We start from the raw sequence: 18857 nt of genomic DNA, 5'->3' as shown, positions 1-18857 counted from the left end.
ATGTATATCTTGGCCTTCTGTACCTCACCTACAGTACAGTTACTGCTAACTCACCATAAGACAAACGTATATTTTCTGTCAGGACCTTGAACAGATGACGGACCTTGGAAAAAGACCATAACCTCTGAGCGATAGTCTACCATGTTTGAATCCTACCGCATGAATCCTAGTAAAGGTCATGTGAAGTTATGAGTAGATGGTACCTAGATAAGGTCCAGTTTTCTCAGGTAGTCCCAGGGTCGTCTGGACTCCTTTTTGAGGCTTCTCTTCTCCTGACATTTACAGCCATACATGGTGGCTCGGTCCCACCACTCTCGCTCTCTGGTTCCTCAGGGGCCTGCTCGGAATCTAGCTTATTTCCAGCACCCTTGGACAGTCTTTTATTAAACTAGAATGTATTTAGATTTGTACAGTAATCCTTGTGTACTAGGTTCTAGAAAGGCCATCCTCCTATGATGATGATGAAATCCAAATTTCGGTTTATATTTGCAAGGTTAATCCCAGCAAGATAAATAAAAAGCTTGTATACATTATTTTAAACAAGTATCTCAAAAACTGCTACTACAACAAAATTAACATTTTAAAAAAGGCAGTTCATTAGTGTTGGTGAGCGTTAGCAGCTAGCAGGGTAATCGTGAATAAACATACCCCCTGCTTGCAGTAGGTAGGAAAGGGTTCAGTGTAAATGGAAACACTGCTGGCTGATTGAGAACGAGAAGCATTAATGCCAACCTACACGCCACACCAGCCTTATCTGGACCACTGACAGGGGACAGAACAATTAAGGTAGATTGCTGTGATAGTACCCTTCCAAACTATATGCCTACAACCCATCTAGAGCTTATCATGTATGGATGAATACCAACTCTAAGTTACAACATGGCTTCTATTACGAAGCTCTTGGTTTGCGTACAAACAAATAAGAATACGGTGAAATCTTACAACCGTGCTGACTGCATAAGGGAGGAGGGGAACCTACCAAAAATGATAATATTCTTTTAAATGGAACTAAAGTATTCAATCTTTGCATGACCAAGTTCCAGGAATTATGCATGACCTGACGTATAACAAACTTCTGTAAATTAGCCTTATTTTTTAAGTATACAAAATTGACCTGTGACAAATTAAGCGGGATGTCCACCTCCCTTCAGTGACTAAGAGGGCTAATCACGAAGAATGTCATGTTTTCCATCCTCCTTGGTTCCTATACAATTATCCACTACAATTAAGGGAATGACTGTGGAAATGTATGCAAACAATGAACCGAGTACAGTGTATGAAGGTGAGAAGCCATGAATTAAGAAAAAAAGGTGAATAAGAGAGCGGGGTGCACACTAAAAGAAGAATGGAAAAGGGTAGACCGTACAGAAGAGAGGTAAGGAGTTAATCAAAACCTATATCATCCATGTGAAAAGTAATTGCCCCTAAACATAATAACTAGTTGTGCCAACTGCAATCATATGTTTGCGATAGCTGCCAATGAAGCTTTTACATCGTGTGGAGGAATTTCGGCCACTTTTCTTGGTGGAATTGCTTTAATTCAGCCACAAATGGATGAAAGTCAGAACTTAGACTCGGTCGCTTCCAAACCTTCATTTTGTTTCATTTGAGACATTTAGAGGTGAACTTGTTTGTGTGCTTCAGATCATCGTCCTGCCGCATAACCCAACCGCGCTCCAGCTTTAGGTCTGATGGCCGGACATTTCCATTCATGATTTTCTGTTAGAGAGAAGAGTTCACGGTCCCATCAGTTATGGAAAGTCGCTCACGTACTGAAGGTCCACCACTGGTTTTGACTCTTGGTATGATGCTCTTATCGCGGAATGCTTCAGGTCAGATGTAACCGGGACTCTTGTCTTCCAAAAACTTCTACTTTTAGCTCATCAGTCCACAGAATATCATTCCAGAAGTCTTTGGGGTCATCAAGATATTTTTTACAAATGTGAGATGAACCTTTGTGTTCTTTTTGGCCAGCAGTGGTTTTTTCTTTGCCACTTTCCGGACCGATAGATGTCAATGACTTTGTTTTTCATCTGTTTCTTTAGATCGCGACATCACGTCTGGGTTTTTGAGACCTTTTAGCCAACTTCACTTTGCAAGACGGGTTCTATTTAATTGATGTTTAGCCTTAAACAAGTGTGTCTAGTAAAACTGAACCCAATTATCAATTAAATTTGGTTGATTTAATAATTAAAGGGGCAATTACTTTTACACATACAGATGGGTTGATATATTTTTTAGTTCTATACATGAAATCATCACGTATCATAATTAGGAAAAATTAAAATAATTTTGATGATCTGGACATTTTTTACAGGGCCATCTATTGGCAAATCTAAGAAGGCACTTAACAGTTACAACTTCTCACCACGAGTGACCACTGGTTAATATGGAAAGCTAATCCAAATAGTTTTAACTTGAGGAAACATAAAAGTTACAGGGAGAAGTTATCCTTAGAAAGGAAAGCTGGCACATTTCAAGAACCATTGTGACAAATAGGAAAAAAAATCATAATTTTGTGTGGAAAGTTTACAATTTGTTTTGGTAAAACACACAAGCGTCTAGTTTCTAGGACAGAGTGTCAGAAACGGTACTCGGATTTCTGGAAATCCTTCCTCTATCAGTAGCCGAGTGTATATTTAGAAAGTTAAAAACAGTGTCAGTGAAAAGGCAGAAAGACTAATGATGACTCTTCAGTCCGATTCCAACGTCTCCTGTGAACTTGACTTATCAGACACTTTCCTCCCTGACTGTCTTTAACATGCCAGAGGATTTATGATGTGTAGGAGATCTAAGGTCTTAATGTACAACTGCCTTGTTACATAAAGTTGTCAGCACAAAGTCTCAGGCACCAGAGATGCCCAGACCACATTCGAGCCGGACACTTGAGCAGCTCTGCACAGACACGGCTTGAAGTCCCCAGCAGCTCTCCGCAGAAATATCCCTCCGGCAGCTTTGCAAAGACACCTCTTTACGGTCTATACAATCAGAAGCTGCTATGAACGCAGAATAATACAAAAAATATTGAAATCAAATTAATCCATTCTGAGCCAAGGTTGGGCTGAAGTATGGTTAAAAGATGGGTAGCAACATTGGGCAGAAAAAGAGATATTAGGACAGGACTAGGATAATATTGACCCAAAACCACCTGACAATCCTAGAATAACAATCATGCAGGCACCGCAGAGTTAAATGTGCCCTGAGCACAGCTACCGACTAGCATTTTACAAGGTTATGCTATGGAGACATTTATTATTCTATAAAATATTGGTAATAATTTCCATCGGGTCTGCTCGTGACGTTCCCTAACATACCGTATCTGTATTGTTTGCATTTGAACCTGATGTAAATTTCCAGTAAAAAAAACGGTGGCGGCGGCACACAGCCATATATCTTCTGTGACTCTTCGGAAAAGTGCATCCTTCCAGCCCCTGGGGATTTTAGGAACGGGGGCTGCGATCATGGAGGGATGCGAAGTGAAAAACGCACAGATAATGAACGCTTGCCGAATATGGGAGGACTCGGCTTAATCAGTCTGGTCATAGTGGTCTGGGCCTCGTCCCTAATTATCAGATTAAAGAATCAATGTAGTAAACTAATTAAAAAGCGGCTAAAGCCCTAATTAGGAGCAGCAAGCATGGCTCTTGGGAGGGGGAAATAGTTCTTAGAGGGACTGGAAGGGAAAGCAGTATAAAACATGGTCTAGTCTCTCTAATACTTCCATGTGTAAGTGGCCCTTGAACTAACAGGCACTGAACTTCAAAGGAGGAGGTCACCGCTGCTATAATGGGTTGCAGATGCCGCTGGATCCAATAGGTGAGGGTTTTAACACGCACCTTCTCCCTCTCCACAGAATATGTAAGACAAACTCTTCCATATAATGCTGATAAACTGCTGTTAATCTACCTAGATATATGATTGACAATACATGATTGACATATACAGCCCATTTGCCCGGGAACTCCAGCGTTAACGTGGCTATGCTATATAAAAATCCACACCCCAGTTTTGAAGAGCTTTCTTGAAAAGTATTTGTTCTAAACATGAACATTTTAGAAAACGGGTGGACTTACTAGATGAGACAGTTGGTTCTCTTTTCCAATCATACTTTTGTTATTTTATTTACGTCCCCAAAAAAGTGACTTTTTTTCTCAAAAAAAGGCCAACGTGCAAAGTCACGCATATTACGCTAGTATTTTATTACAGATGGATCATGCTGCTGCGTTCTTCACAATCTATTCATACACAGATATAGATATTGACTGATAGAATGGAGACCATTCACTTTGTTTGTAAAAGTAATACATAAAAGATGACTTAAGATTTATTCCATGATGTCATTACAATATTCATGATGCCATCTGTGTGAGGCACACAGATACCTATTAGAAAGAGGGGGGTACGGCGTGAAGGGGGCACACTTTTCAGATCCTAGCTGGTTACTTGCAAAGAGAAGTATAAAGCAGCAGCAGCGTATCACATGTATGAATGTATATAAAACAATAGCCATGCAGTCTGTTGAAAGGTAGATGGATGACTTGCTGGGGAAAGTTGGTTTCATTACAGACGGGAATGCTGCTTTAAGACAAGATAAAGCCTTTCAGTAATTCCTGCCAAAGATTATTCTACAAAATGCTACAAGGTGATAAAAAGTAAGAATGCAGCAGATATGTAAAACATGCAAGGGGTTTATTCACTAAAGCAAGAGCTCTGGTCTCAACTCCCTCACTTCGCTATTCATTATGAAGGGCCAACACTGACATGCGTCTCCAGGGTGAAGGGCCGAGCCGGCCCTGTATACTGAATAATTATGAGTGAGGAGACAAAGGTAATGTGCTTTATACAGGACCAAACCTTTGTAAAGTCAGGGTGTTAAAACACCTCTCTTGCAAACTCTACATTTAGTGGATAAACCCCACAGTTTATCTTAAACGTGTCAGGGGCCGTCACTCACCTTGTTGAATGTCCTTCATGTCCAAGTGTAAACTGGAAATTAAGATGCCCACAGCCTGGGACCGCTTCCCATCAAGGAGTTTTATAATCTGCAAGGAAAACAGAGCAATCACTATTGTTCAGAAATGGAGACACGGGCTAAATACCAGTCGCCTCCCAACTTATCGACCTCTTTGTAAAAGCTAGGCGGATAAAAGACACACATTTGAATTTAAAATTGTGTTTTTTAGTGGCGAATTAGCAGGTCGCTCAATTCCCAGACAAGAGGACAACAAGATTATTATACATCTAAAACCCAACAAAGCTAATTGCGCATCATCTAACGTAACTAACGAGTGATAAAACATACTACCCGTGAGCACGGGCCAGCAGAGCTCTCACAAGAGACTGCTCTCCCTATATGCAGCTTCTCTACTGCGGCTTTGTATTACAAGTGACAGATATAACAGACTATTGATGATATCGCGTTCTGTAAGGTCTGACTGCCTAACCAGGCTATGGTAACTCTACGGAGCAGCAATAAGTTTTCTATACATACATGCCGTGCTTGAGAGACACCAGCCGGGGAGACATAATGTATGTCCTGCTCTTATTGCTAGCGCCTTTATTTAAGTATTATATACAGATCAGGTTTGGGCAAATCTCTGTAGAAGTCAGGCAAATCTTTGAGCCATCTTGATATTTTTTAGTGGCTAGAAAGAGGAACACCAATAGAGTTCAACATATAAAACAGCACAAAAAAACAAATCTAAAAAGGTAGGAGCGAGCCATGGCCACCCGAGTGCTATGATTTGTCAAACCTAATATTGATGAACTGGAAGAATATATTTCCTGCTGTCTGACCAAAAAAACCCAGGTTGGCTTCCAAATCTGATTCTCCCATAAATTCTACATCTATCAGCTATATAGAAACACAGAAATTGACGGCAAATAAGAACTGTTTGGTCCATCTGGTCTGCCCAAGTTGTTGGTTCTTTAAATTAATCATTCCTTGGTCTCATCTTAGATTCAGGGTAACATGCATTTTTGAATTCTCTCTACCACTTTTGCCGGGAGGCTGTTTCATTTACCTCTCACCCTCTCAGGAAAGTAAAACGTCTTTACGTTACACTAAAGCCTCCGACCGTCTAGTTATAGATTACGATCTCTTGTTCTAACACTTCTCACTTGAAATAAACTCGCCTCCTGTACTTTGTTAAATCCATTTAAGTATTTAAATGTTTCAACCACTCTCTCCTCCAAGGTATCCAAGTTACGGCATAAATGATACAGTTATGTGGGACATGAGGCTACCAAGCAGCGATCAAGGCTTCCAATGGACCAGAATTGGGTAGATTTGTACAGATTTATACAGTCACTAAGGTTTTAAAACTGGAGCGGACGCAGAGTTGTGTTATTCAACTCGAGGGATTCCTGCTTGGCCAACATTATAGTCTCGTTTTAACATTTTGTGCGCAATTTTAACTTTCCAAAGTCCGGCTTGCCAATCCAAAATGGCAGCAAAGGGGTAAACAACGTTAACAAATCTAGAGAAATGCAGACAAAATAAAACGAGCGATAAACACCCCACACCCAAAATCCCTTTCTTCTAAATATTTGAGAAGTCAATGTAATGCCCCAGCCAAGAAGCTCGGGTCTCTAAACAGAAATACACATGGTCACAATTACTCGCGAGACCGGCCCTGTTGGGAGAGAAATGGAATCATTAACGCTGTGCTGACCACAGCGCCTCGTCGCACATTAACCCCTGCAGTGCCAGAGGAAGAAGATTACAGCATACGTCGAGACAGCGCTGGGGTTCTTTGGGTTCTAATGTTGTTATCTGTGCATCAATCATTGTCATTAACATCTTAACAATTAACGAGACATGGGGATAAAATGTACATAAAGGTTTGAATTGTGGCAATCTAATCCTCACTCTTCATTAATAATAAGACATTCTATTTTTCTGGCATGTGATGGCAGATTTTGCCATTTAGCTCTCCTGCCGGCGGGGCTCGGAAAAGTTGTCTGGGTTACTGTTGCTTTTGACTTGTCCACGTGTTAAAATCTCTTTGATACATGTTGCGTTATTATTTGTTTTAATTGTAATGTTTCAGAAGAATCTACCTGAACGGCATAGAACACCAATGTGTTATGTGGGTATAGATGGGTATAGATAGCGGTGAGTCGGCGTGCCAATGTCTGGCTTTGTCCTGGGTGTGAACAGCAGATCATAGCAAGATGGCGCTACATCACTTCAAACTCCTCCAAATCGTGGCTCAAACATCAGCTAAAAGACAGATGATTAGCTAGAGATACAGTAAGAGAGCCGGTAGTTCAACGGGAACGTTCAAACTGGGGACTAGCTTAATAAACCAAGTGCCAAGGCCTCAAACCAAAGAAAGGTTAGTGGGGTTTTAATAATAAAGCTGGAATTCTGCTTGATAATCCGATCGCTACATCTTCCGGATCTAAATTAAATCATTAAATATAATAACAGTAATAATAATAATAATCTTATTTGATGTTCTGTAAACGCAGAGACCTACGATCTACGCTGATTTTCTGACAGCTCAGTTCACTTCATGCACGCTGTCCATGACGATCTGGTAAAGTCTGGCGACACATCTCTCTGCTGACACTGGACCCTGTTCCTTTGTACTGAGGCTTACAGAACACATGTAAGCAATTAGTGAGATCCGAAGAGAGAGAAGACGCCAGTGAGGCCGTTATGCTAACCCCGTCTTGAGCTTTGATATGTTAATCACGGTGCTGACAGATGCCGGGTGATGGATCACAACTCATACTATCACAAAACATCCTTATGCTTAACTCCGTTCACAGACACACAAAGTGCTTTGCAAGGCCAGGCAGCATACTGATGGGTTCTAGCTCTGTACCCATACTCTGGTCCTAGAACACAAAGGCACAGAAAGAACCCCGGTTTAGCACAAGGGTTCTCAGTACCGCGTTACGCTGACAACTACACTTTGCATGCAAACCGTGTTATTAACGGGTTCATGAAACATCACTTTGGTTTCCTTTATAGTACTCTTTGGTAAATGTGTAATACAGGGCTGGATGGGGCGCTATATTTTTGTGCCTGGGCTTGGCCCAGACAATAGACAACCTAAACAATTAAGTGAGGCAGCACAGTTTGATACTTTGTAACGGCCAGCCTCCACGGCCACACAAAGTTCCTGAAGCATTGTTTAAAGTGAACCCAAAGGGTGTGAGGTGAGGGGTTTGGGACACGTTGAGCTCTAGATCCCAAGGTTCTAGACAGTACAATCTTTCAGGGCGATACAAGCACGCTATTCGGTCACACAAGAATACAATAGTCCTTTAATGCGAGGTGCAAAAAAAATATTAAATACTCAACGTAAGACCAAACCCTTCAGGTTTGTCAATAATCAGTAAGACTTCAATAGCAGACAGCATAAGAATTATTTTATTAATAATAAATCCATCTGCTTTCTGGCATTTCCCAGAAGGGAGAAGGTTAGAGAAAGAGACTTCCATGTATCGCCATTTAAGTTAGTACCATGGACAGGGAAGGTGACGTGAAGGCCGCTTTGGGCTGACTGCATCATTTGGTGACCCATAACGGTTCATGGACGCCATGACAGTATGTGCGAACGCCGTTCAGCAAAGTCTGGGTATGGTCACAGGAATAAACAGCTAGCTGTCTGTTTCTTGTAGCTGTGCATAGGAGGCCGCACGTACTTTATGCCTACGGTCCTCATCAATAAATCTTGTTGTGGACTTACTTTAAAAAAGAAGAAAAGCTTGTATAGTCAGGCAGCACTTAAGGCTCCATAATAATTAAAAATAACTTATTTCTGTAAATATACCTAATTTCTCAAGCTTTGCGAAAGCCGCCTGACCTGTAGAAGGTAACAGGCAGCTCTCTGTGCCACCAGCACTACTTCCAGCCATTACTGAAGAGTCAAAGAAGCCTGGCAGCGAGTGACTTCATTTTGACCAAGGATGAAAGAGGGGATGGAAATGTGGTGCCCCCCAGCGCAGGAGCCGTGAGAAAAGGGTCTCAGCTGACATGTTCACCTCTAGCATCAGCCAATCGTCTGTCACTGGCAGAGACAGAAAATGAGGTGTATATAAGCAAATAAAAAACGTCATTTTTGGAAAATTTGAAACCCTAAAATGATCATTTACTAAACATCGCATAAGTGCTCTGTGTCCCGTTCATTAAAACTAAGTACAACTTGCTGATTTCTGAAGGTCAATGAGAAATATTCACCATTGGCAGAGTCCATGTTAACCTCATCTGGGATCTCAGCCGAACGTGGCCCCAAATAACAGCAAACACAGTACAAGGAGACAAATTGATTGCTATTGGAGTAACGAAGAATCTGGCAGGGACTCCGCTACCTAGACACCCTATCAAGGTTAAAATGTTCAGTTCAGCAAATTTGCACTAAGGTTCAAACATGTTTACGCTAGAAACTGACATGTGTCAGAACTCATTGCAACGCACAGACCACAAAATGTATAGCATTGCTGGACCAACCACTTAAAGCCGCATGTGGCTTCTATATCCTGCTGGACTGTCGTACAAGTGTTATCTGACAGCATGTAAAACGTATACACTAACTCGATATAATGTTTTACTTATTGCTGCACTTGTCCACGGGAATCCATCCAGTTTTATGTGTCGGGTCTGCTAGCCCTATCTATAAGCATGGGTCCCAAATAAGTGAAAATGCAAAAGCATCATCACACGAACAAAATAGGCGTACGTTTCAAAGTTACATGAAACAAGAATAAAGATGTGTAGACAGAACGCGTATGACAAAGCCATCGCTTTAGCAGAGCCGATGCAGAGAGATTAAAGAGATAAATGTTCTGTCCCCATTGTGGTTCTCAGCGCATTGGGGTCAGAGCTCCGCAAGGTTTCAGAGACATCGATATCCCTGCCTAGTTTTGGCTCGATTCTTGTCTCTCTGGAATCGTTAGGCTCTTCAGGCAGTGCCAGCAGATCAATGGGGAGAAAACTGACTCCAAACCTGGACAAAGTCACTGCACCCCAATACCTACGAGGCAATATAGTGATCTCCGGAGCTGGAGGGCCGGTTAGTTGCAGAACGGGCGCACCCCATCGCACACAGCACAAAGCTTTCTTTCTACTCGCAAAATGCAGCAATGCATACCCCATGCAGTCACATTCTTTAAAAGGAATCATAAATGATGCATCCATACAAAAGTGACGCCAGGTAGAATCCAGGAATCAGATTTAAATCACCCCTTTATATCCCAAAGAGTGTTTTCGAGTCCTCCTGGATCAAAAACTATTGAAAAGAGAGATTGAAAGGCTTATTGGCATATAGCATGCTTAACAACAATTCCCACAACCTTTAGCTGGCACAATGATACATGTGCATTATAGCTTAGCTATATTGGCTGCTGGTTTGTGAGTATATATATATATGTATATATATATATGTATATATATATATATGTATATATATATATAATCATTTGCCACACCCATTGAGGTTTATCATTATAAAAAGCATATGGCATACTTATAAAATAAATTAACTATGAGGGGCTTTTTGCCCCTTATAACTACATGGATCCCTCACCTTCCCTCGACACGGAAGGCACTGTTTATGACCATAAATTCAGAGTATTTCAAACATATTTACTGCAGAATTTCTCTGTACATTAAGGCCTCTGGTCTGCATTTAAAAACAGACATATGTTGTTAACTTACACTGTCCGAATACACAGCGTGAACTAGACATAGAGTTAACAGAAATGCCCAGGTATATATACAACGCTGTCTCTTAATAATGTTGTTCATAAACTATGCATGTTGCATTAGACACATAATTTGTACAACGAAGCCCACACATAATGCAGACGCTATGGCTCGGGGAAAAATTAAAAACATACCTTCTTGGCTTTAGTTTTCTTCTCATAGGTCTCCGACAATGGTTTTTTCTTCGGCTGAAGACTCGCTTTGGAAAAAAGATCTTCAAACTCTTTGGGGTCAGCGATATTGGGCTCACTCAGCGATTCCCATAACGTGGGATTGGAACTGATTGGATGTACAGAGATGTGTGAACGTTACAACTTTTTTAACAACTGGTCGTAAGCCAAATACTTCCCAAAATTCCCTCGATTGAAGCTGATGCATCAACTGTAAGTACTGACATTTTGTAACAGTAGCTGCAGAAATACCCCATGATTTAAAGGTCAAGCTCGAGCTTGTTTTTCAAGGATGAGTGAAGAATACTTTGTTTCACTCCATCACCAGGCACCCCACCACGCATGTGTACTTTTTTAGGAAGAGGAACACATATGACATAACCATTTTTGATTTTCTATCCCATTTTAATCTCCAAAAACGTACCCGTTACTCTTGAGCTGTATCCTCGTCCAGTACAGTGGCTTCATTGGGCAGCCAGGTTCTATGGGGGGTTTCCGAGGGGCTTTGCTTGAGGTTAAGTTGCCACCAAATATGAATCCAGGAGGTGGAGGTGGTGGGGGACCAGAGCCAGGAGGAGGAGGAGGGGGTGGAGGACCAGAGCCAGGCAAAGGTGGCGGTGGTGGAGGTGGAGGCACAGAGCCAGGCAAAGGTGGCGGTGGAGGAGGTGGAGGCACAGAGCCAGGTAAAGGTGGAGGTGCAGGGGGACCCAGACCTGGTAGTGGTGGAGGTGGTGGAATAGAAGTAGCTCCTGGGAGAGGCGGTGGTGGAGGAGGTAGGGCTTGAGTCTCATTTGGACCAGCGAGGCTCTGGTTCAGTGAGGTGATATTGAGCTTCTTGGGTATAATCTGGTTACTCTTTTGAGTCCTACTGTCCTCCTCATTGGGCTTCAGGAATGTGTCTCTGTCAGTTTGAATGTACACGCTGCGAAAGGTCCGTGGTGGGTTCTCATCCTCTGTAGACACACAGACATCTCTGGCCTCCCCTTTTCGTGGACTGATTTTGCTTTCCAGCTGTTCTTGAAGGTTCTGGATTGCCTCCTCAAGTCTTGTTGTCTGAACTGCCTGTTCCCCTCGTACATTGAAGATCTCCACTTCAAACTGAGACTGAGGAGGAGAAGCAGAAAAGTCTGAACCATTAACATAAGCAACGTAAACTGTTTGATGCCTAAAAAAAGATAAAGCCACTGTTGACCAACCTCATATAAGAAAAAAACTGCCAATTTGAGCAGTTCATCCAATATGTTTTTACATGTTATGTCCAGGGGGGGGCAGAGGGTCACCATTATCTAAGGTAGCCTAAATTTAGGGGTAGTTTGAGGGAAAGTAACAAAAACACCTTAAAAATAGTTAAGATAATAGTTGAGATATCTTTGCAACATTGTATAGTGCAGAGAAGGCATACGCCATTTTGGAATCCCACTATGACTGCATTTGACCTTGACACAATTTAGAAAGTACATAATACACAACAAGAAAAAGAGACAAAAAAGTATCAAATGAGACAAACGACACCAAGTGTTTTGGGGCTTATAGCTCCCAAGATAGTCGGAGAGGAAAGACTCTGGCCACAGCATCTAGTAATAAAACCGCGTAAATCCCCGAACCTGGACATATGTGACATCTCTATGAAGCGGATCAGTAACTGAATATGGTTTGGGGTAACTTTTCTTCAACGGAAAATTGTTGATCCTAAGACATCATGTAGTTTTTGTCAGAAGAAATGTCAGATTCATATCCTGACAAACACTGGTGGCAAAAATATACTTAAATATTATATATTTAAATGTGACGTGAGGTGTTTTTCTTTGAGTTTGCACATATCTAGCTGGAGATCAATATATTTATTTTATATCAGATAAAAATATGTATTTCTTAATTTTTACTTTTTTTTATTATCTTATGAATGTTAAAGTTTGGGCTATATACACGCGCATGTGTTCTGCAAGAAAATAAAACCACAACAATTTGTGTGGGATTGCAAATGGAGAAAGAGGAGAATTAGGACTGAACAGAATATATGTATATGTAATAAATAAAACTATATTTAGCCTACAGTATTCTGGCAAATCGGCATGTGCTATAACAACAGGTTAACACGGCCAGCGGAAAATACTGCTATATTTAGTTTAGGCCTTAAATCCTAATGATATAAACATGAAAAGTGCATGTGTGACAATTACAACAATTTATTTAAGCTTGTGTTTGGGTGAAAGAGAACTGGAACAAATGATGTTTTAATGTTTACCTATCGCTGCAGCCATCATAAAAACTAAACACTGCCCCCTGCTGACAAAATCAGAGACCTACCTGCCAGGGCATTTACCTGTGATTATATAAACAGTGTGTATGTATGTGTGTATGTATCTATACATACATACACACACACACACAGTATAGAGGAACGGTCATATTTTTCTTTAGTATTCTCATATATAAAATAATATAATATTTTTCTTTTCACTTTAGTATTAATACATCCACTTATTTCTTGTTAAGTAGCGTGTGGGGTCACATATATTTTAAAATTACTTCTTTGCCCAAAAAATAATATATATATTATAATAGCTCTGGACAGCAGCCACACAACTGTAAGTAAGCTGTGTAGAGAGTTTGTCTAGAACGACGCAGGAAGAGTCCATGAAAAGTCAAGAACTACTTGAGATGAAAGTAGAACGTCAATATGATTTGCACTGGAGGGGGGGGCATGGAAAAAAGGGACGTTTGTATGAAACGCGCTGGGTATGTTTTTTGTGGAGGCAGATATGACGTAATACCGTAACACATAAATCTGAATCACTAACAAGAAGAAGACAATTAATCGATGGTTTTCATTACCGGATTATTTTATGGGTTCTTTTTATGCTGTTTAAACCCCCAACTTGACCTTTATTTCCGGTATCATCATCAACCTGTGCCCCAGTTCTGATGACACTGGAGGATAATCGCTGCATTTATCAACAGAGCCCCGCAAGAGGAGGGACAGAGATGAATTAGGTGGTTTCTAGTGATTAAATGTGTGTGACTTCCTCTTCCATGTGCAGCGTTGTATACATTGGCAGCGCTGCATAAAAACAAAAGCAGATTTCTTTTTCTTTATTGTAAACGTTCCTTCTAACGCTAATCTATCCTCCTCTAATGAAGTCAACATATTAGGAGTCTGGAGAGCAGATGAATCAATTGCTGATAAAAAAAAAAAAAAAAAAGAGCGGTTTTTTATTTTTTCCCTTTTGTTGGGACTTAACAATTCATCATATTTTCCCAACAACGTTTTGTAGTTATACCCCAAATCTATTTGTGAAAAGGAAAACCTATGTAATACGGCATGGGTCATTAAATGGTAATTCTGCGGGGCCTTCTCATCATCATCAAATTGCCCTCAATTAATAACGTCTATCTGGCATTTGGCAAGAGACTAAACAACGTGCATCTGGTTGGAGTTAAGGGTAGTAACCATTTTCTGCTTAGAAAACATAGCAACCCATTCTAAAAAAGGTAGGTTTCGTTAAATGCACGATATCACTAAACATACGTGAAATGGCAAAGGCGCTATCCCAACGCAACTTCATAGTTCGATCAGAATATTTATGCTCTGAGACCGTTTGTAACGGTTGTACGAAGATCCATCTTATATTCTGGTTCTATCATGTCTACAGTCATAGGCAGAGAATGTTGGCTCTTTCGGAACACCTGGTGTTGGTTAAGGATCTTGTCTATGGCATAATTTATAGGCAATCTATGAGAAACATGAAAGGGTACACATTATAAGAAATATTGTAGATTACTTAATAGTTTACCTTTGGAGTCCCCCCCCCCCATCTTCTCTCCACAAAGAGGCAAATGGCACATATATCAAGCAGAATAGTTCTGAAATGTTACCTATTTGAACCTATTAAATTCCTAAAACACTAGGGATCAGACTGAACTGCGCAAGCAGTGCTGATAATCTTTCCCACCGCAACCATCTAAAGTGCCCAAAAGCTAGGAGCACAGAAGGATTATGCCCCTTGCCCATAACGAATGCGAGTTATTCGGCAGAATGTTTACACAATGCATGGAGTTCATCTAATAAAACAATAACTGTCAATGTTTCTATTCTAGTTCCATTTGAGGGAATACAAAATACACTGAGAAACGACCTAAAGAAATAATAAAGCCGTGGTGATGTTTTGGTAGAAGGTGCAAGGTGGCTCGGAGCAATAGAGAATTTCATGTGGAAATACATCCGTTTTTCATCCAACACAATGACGTGGTCGAAATCACGGCTAGACTGCCCAGTTCTTTGGAACATTCTTTGATAAATGGTTCTATTAAGTGATCTGATTCGCCGCACTTTATGAGTCTCGTTGGTTACGCACATACTCTTGCGGTCCAACCTCTACCCCCTTCATGGAAAATAAGGGTACAAAAGACTCCCAAAGAATTTAGCAGAAATAAATACAAACTCTGTGTCAATAAATCCTAGTGACTCAATCCAAAACAACAAAAAAAAAATAATAAAAAGGCCGGAAAAAAGAAAGTGGTAACGCCCGAGACACATTCTGGAACAGACATATTGTCCTGAAGAGAACCTTCTTCAGCGCTCCACCAAAGATCTGTTTTCAGAAGGTATGAGAACTATTACACATTTCCTTCTTCTAATTTCCAGATGGGCTTCATGTAAACAGTTTTTTGGTTCTAATCAAGTTTCACATACATTTAGTTTAATCTGCTTTGTGCTACTCAACAGAAAACAAGAACGGTTCTCAATGAGGGATAAAGCCCGTAAGCACCGGGTTACGGGTCGCACATCATCGCTGAGATAAGGCATTAATTAGAGGTGCTCATCCGATCCCACTATAAACATAAAACTTATAGATCCTATGCAAGATGGTCCACAAAAATAGAACGAAAAGATATCGACCCCCCCCAAAAGAAAAATATGGATACCCCCTGCTTTGGAAATTCACATTGCTAGTTTGTTAAACTCTGGCACTGAACATCTGTGTATGACCAGTGTGTACAGGGTAAACTGGGAGTATGTACAAAGAAATAAAAGGAAAGAAATCAATAAAAATAAATGCCAAAATCGGCTCCAGAAGAAAACATGCTTGTTAGAAAATCAAAAACACACCAATCAGAGGTCACAATACCAGCATTTGGAAGGAAGGCAATCAGACCTCAGCCAGCATCCATAAAATGAGGCTAGTTGCGTCCAAGTACCTGGGACCCTATGATCAGATGCACATGGGAGCTTCACCTCTGCAGTGCTGGAGGGAACGCCAGGCCCTCTGGGAAGAAAGGGGATGAAATTAGCTCTATACTTTGATATGTTAAAAGGAAAGTGGAACTATATATGGGAAATGGTGCTTACCGAAGATTAAACAATGCTGTACAGAGAGATGAAAAAAGGACTCGAGGCACCTGAAGAAATCAAACTAACTCCACGCAACAGAACAAAGAAGATGCAAAAAGGGAGCCTGGGGCAAGTGTTTCACTGGTGAAAGCCTTTGAAGCGGGTGTCTTACACATCTCTATTTAGATTTAACAGACCAAGGAGTCTAAGAAGTGATCTATGAGATTTTGGAGTATAGATGTCTATGGAAATACGCCATGTTGAATTAATCAGTGACCTTTCCACGAGCCAGTTGCCCAAGAGCTTTAGGCCGGCTCTCACGATGAGTTTTGGAGAGGCTCCAAGAACATATTTCACTAAATAACTGAATCAAAAGATGTGGGGTCAATCCAATAAACGAGGAGTTTGCACGGGGCTTTTCAAACCATTGACTTTACTACGCCTGATGAAGGACCAAGATCGGAGAGCTACGGCAATAATGCGAGGAGCCTTAAAACTCTTGTTACCGGTTGGAGCATCTTTCTGCAAGAGAAGCTCACTGGCGTTGGCTCTTCAAAATTTATGGCGATATCAAGGAGCTTAAACTTCCTATATGAACTCATGGTTTATTGAAACTAAACCCAGATGCAATGGTGTATTTAAAGGGGCGACTGCCCTAGGACTGGCCCAGAGTAGCTTTGATAAATGCCTCCCAGGCCCTACATAAAGCCTCACGTCATCTGTTCTGGATGCTAGGGCTTGACGTCCCATCCCGTCCCTCCATCACTGAAGGACGCGCGGTGTGTGGGATGAGTGCTACAGAGCGTAGACCTCCGCAGTGTATCAACCCCACAATCCATGGATCTACATAGGCCAGAATACACCACTGCCTGGGTCCTAGAGTGTGTAGAAGTACTGTGAAGGGAATATACAGACTAATGCTACTCCGCATATGCTCTAAACATGTGATGTTACCTAGACAAAAACCAATATAGATTGTTAAAAATGTTGTATGGTAGTATGACATTTATTAGAATACAAAACACCTTTGAACTCCCCGTAGCAGAATGTATCCCCCTCAGAGGCACCAAACACTAATGTGAGCAAAATTCCCTATGAGAACATGGGAAAGCAGATGAAAAGCATTCTTTATCCGTGCAACATTATCACTGGACATCTATTGTATTAAACACTATATGAAAAAAGGCGGAAACAACAAGTAAAAAGGGTTCAAAGACATTGCAGATTTTTCAAATGTTACTTTCTGGACAGCATACAGAGTTGTTATCAAGAAATCCATTGTGATGTTCCAAGTATCATTAAAACCATAGGAATCCAAACAAAATCCACCGCCAACCGCCATTAAACATGCAAACTGTGAAAGATATAAAGCACAGCAGCCTCTCAAAGCTTTCATCAAAAGCTCAGCTCCCAAATAACAGAGCCAAGTTTGGGATGAAGAAAATATTAGTGGGCCAAGAGATCAGACTCACAGAGCACCGTGGTGTGAAACGGGTTACCAGTCGCTGCCAAATCCACACCACTCGATAACAAAGTAGCAAGACTATGTTTAATGGGCTTCTTAAGAAAGCCCATTAAGAAAGTGGGTCCCAACAGTGAAGAATTAATGCAAGTCCATGGCGTGAGAGGAGATATTAACTATAAAACAGGATCTTTGGCCTGGTGCTTTACCCTTCACGGCTCAAAGATCATAAATGCTCACATTAACCTTCAGATATTTACCAGCCCTTAACTATTCAGAGCTTCAGCTTCACAACAGGGCTCGTCAACATTTTTTAAGCAGTGCTAATTTTGATTACTAAACAATCTCAAGAGCTATTTTAAAAAAAAAAATAGGGACAGGATAGTGGGCACTGGTAGCGTTGCTAACCTAATGTGTTATAAACAGCCCAATAGGCCATGGACACCTAAATGGCTGGTTAAAAAAACTCATACAGGTACCAGCTGTCCCATTTAACGTCATCAGTGTTTGTAACTCATAAACAGAATTTAGAGCAAGTCTGCGGTAACCCTAAGGATAAACACATCTCCACGTCCCACAGACCATCCAAAGGGTGACGCGACATCATCTCATGCATGAGTTTATTTATCTGAATAGCAAGATAACTGAGAGGACAAGTTGCTTCCCCATTAAACAAGATTCCAGAACATTAACATTGTTGTTGGGGGAAGCAATCTTGAAAAACATATTTTAAAAAGCATTCACGTTCCTCTACGCCAACGTACGGAAAGAAGGAAACACAAAACAAACCTCAGACGTGAAAGCGTGATCACATTATTTTGTTACGGGAACTCAGCAGCCAGAACGGTATCCAAAAGCTCTGAGCTCTGGTTCAAATTGTATCTATTCAGAGAGAATTTATTGGATCTTAACTCCACAATTCGTACTGTACACCAGGGCTCGCTAAAAAATCCATGAACGCTAACTGCTTAAGGGCACCTGTGATTTCTCCATAATGACTTCATCACACATAATACTTCATACTTTACTTCTTCACTAAATAGATGCGCTGAACTATTACACGTTATTACAACATATTCCGCCTAGAATTTTCTGTGCTTACAAATTACTTTGTTGTACTTTAACGGACTCTGGCTATTATTCTTTCACCATCGTTTTCCGGGGCCAGATAAG

The 18857-nt window shown here is 40.9% G+C and overlaps 1 protein-coding gene across 3 annotated transcripts in view; it reads right to left on the bottom strand.

Annotated features, from left to right (window-relative positions):
• FMN1 (formin 1) overlaps positions 1–18857 on the bottom strand; it is a 52409-nt gene that overhangs the window by 25749 nt on the left and 7803 nt on the right. For all 3 annotated transcript variants that reach the window (XR_008355468.1, XM_053474612.1, XM_053474611.1), the window contains exons 4-6: positions 11315–11994; positions 10855–10999; positions 4955–5042 (exon numbers count right to left, since the gene is read on the bottom strand). Coding sequence is in view for 2 of the 3 variants with exons in the window: in XM_053474612.1 (XP_053330587.1) it covers positions 4955–5042; positions 10855–10999; positions 11315–11994 (913 nt within the window). In the remaining variant the exon portion in view is untranslated. The remainder of the gene's footprint in view (positions 1–4954; positions 5043–10854; positions 11000–11314; positions 11995–18857) is intronic.

The sequence above is a fragment of the Spea bombifrons genome, chromosome 9, assembly GCF_027358695.1.
Source record: "Spea bombifrons isolate aSpeBom1 chromosome 9, aSpeBom1.2.pri, whole genome shotgun sequence".
Classification (NCBI taxonomy): domain Eukaryota; kingdom Metazoa; phylum Chordata; class Amphibia; order Anura; family Pelobatidae; genus Spea; species Spea bombifrons.
The sequence above is the reverse complement of the archived record's forward strand: the minus strand, read 5'-3'. Positions and strand labels throughout refer to the sequence as shown.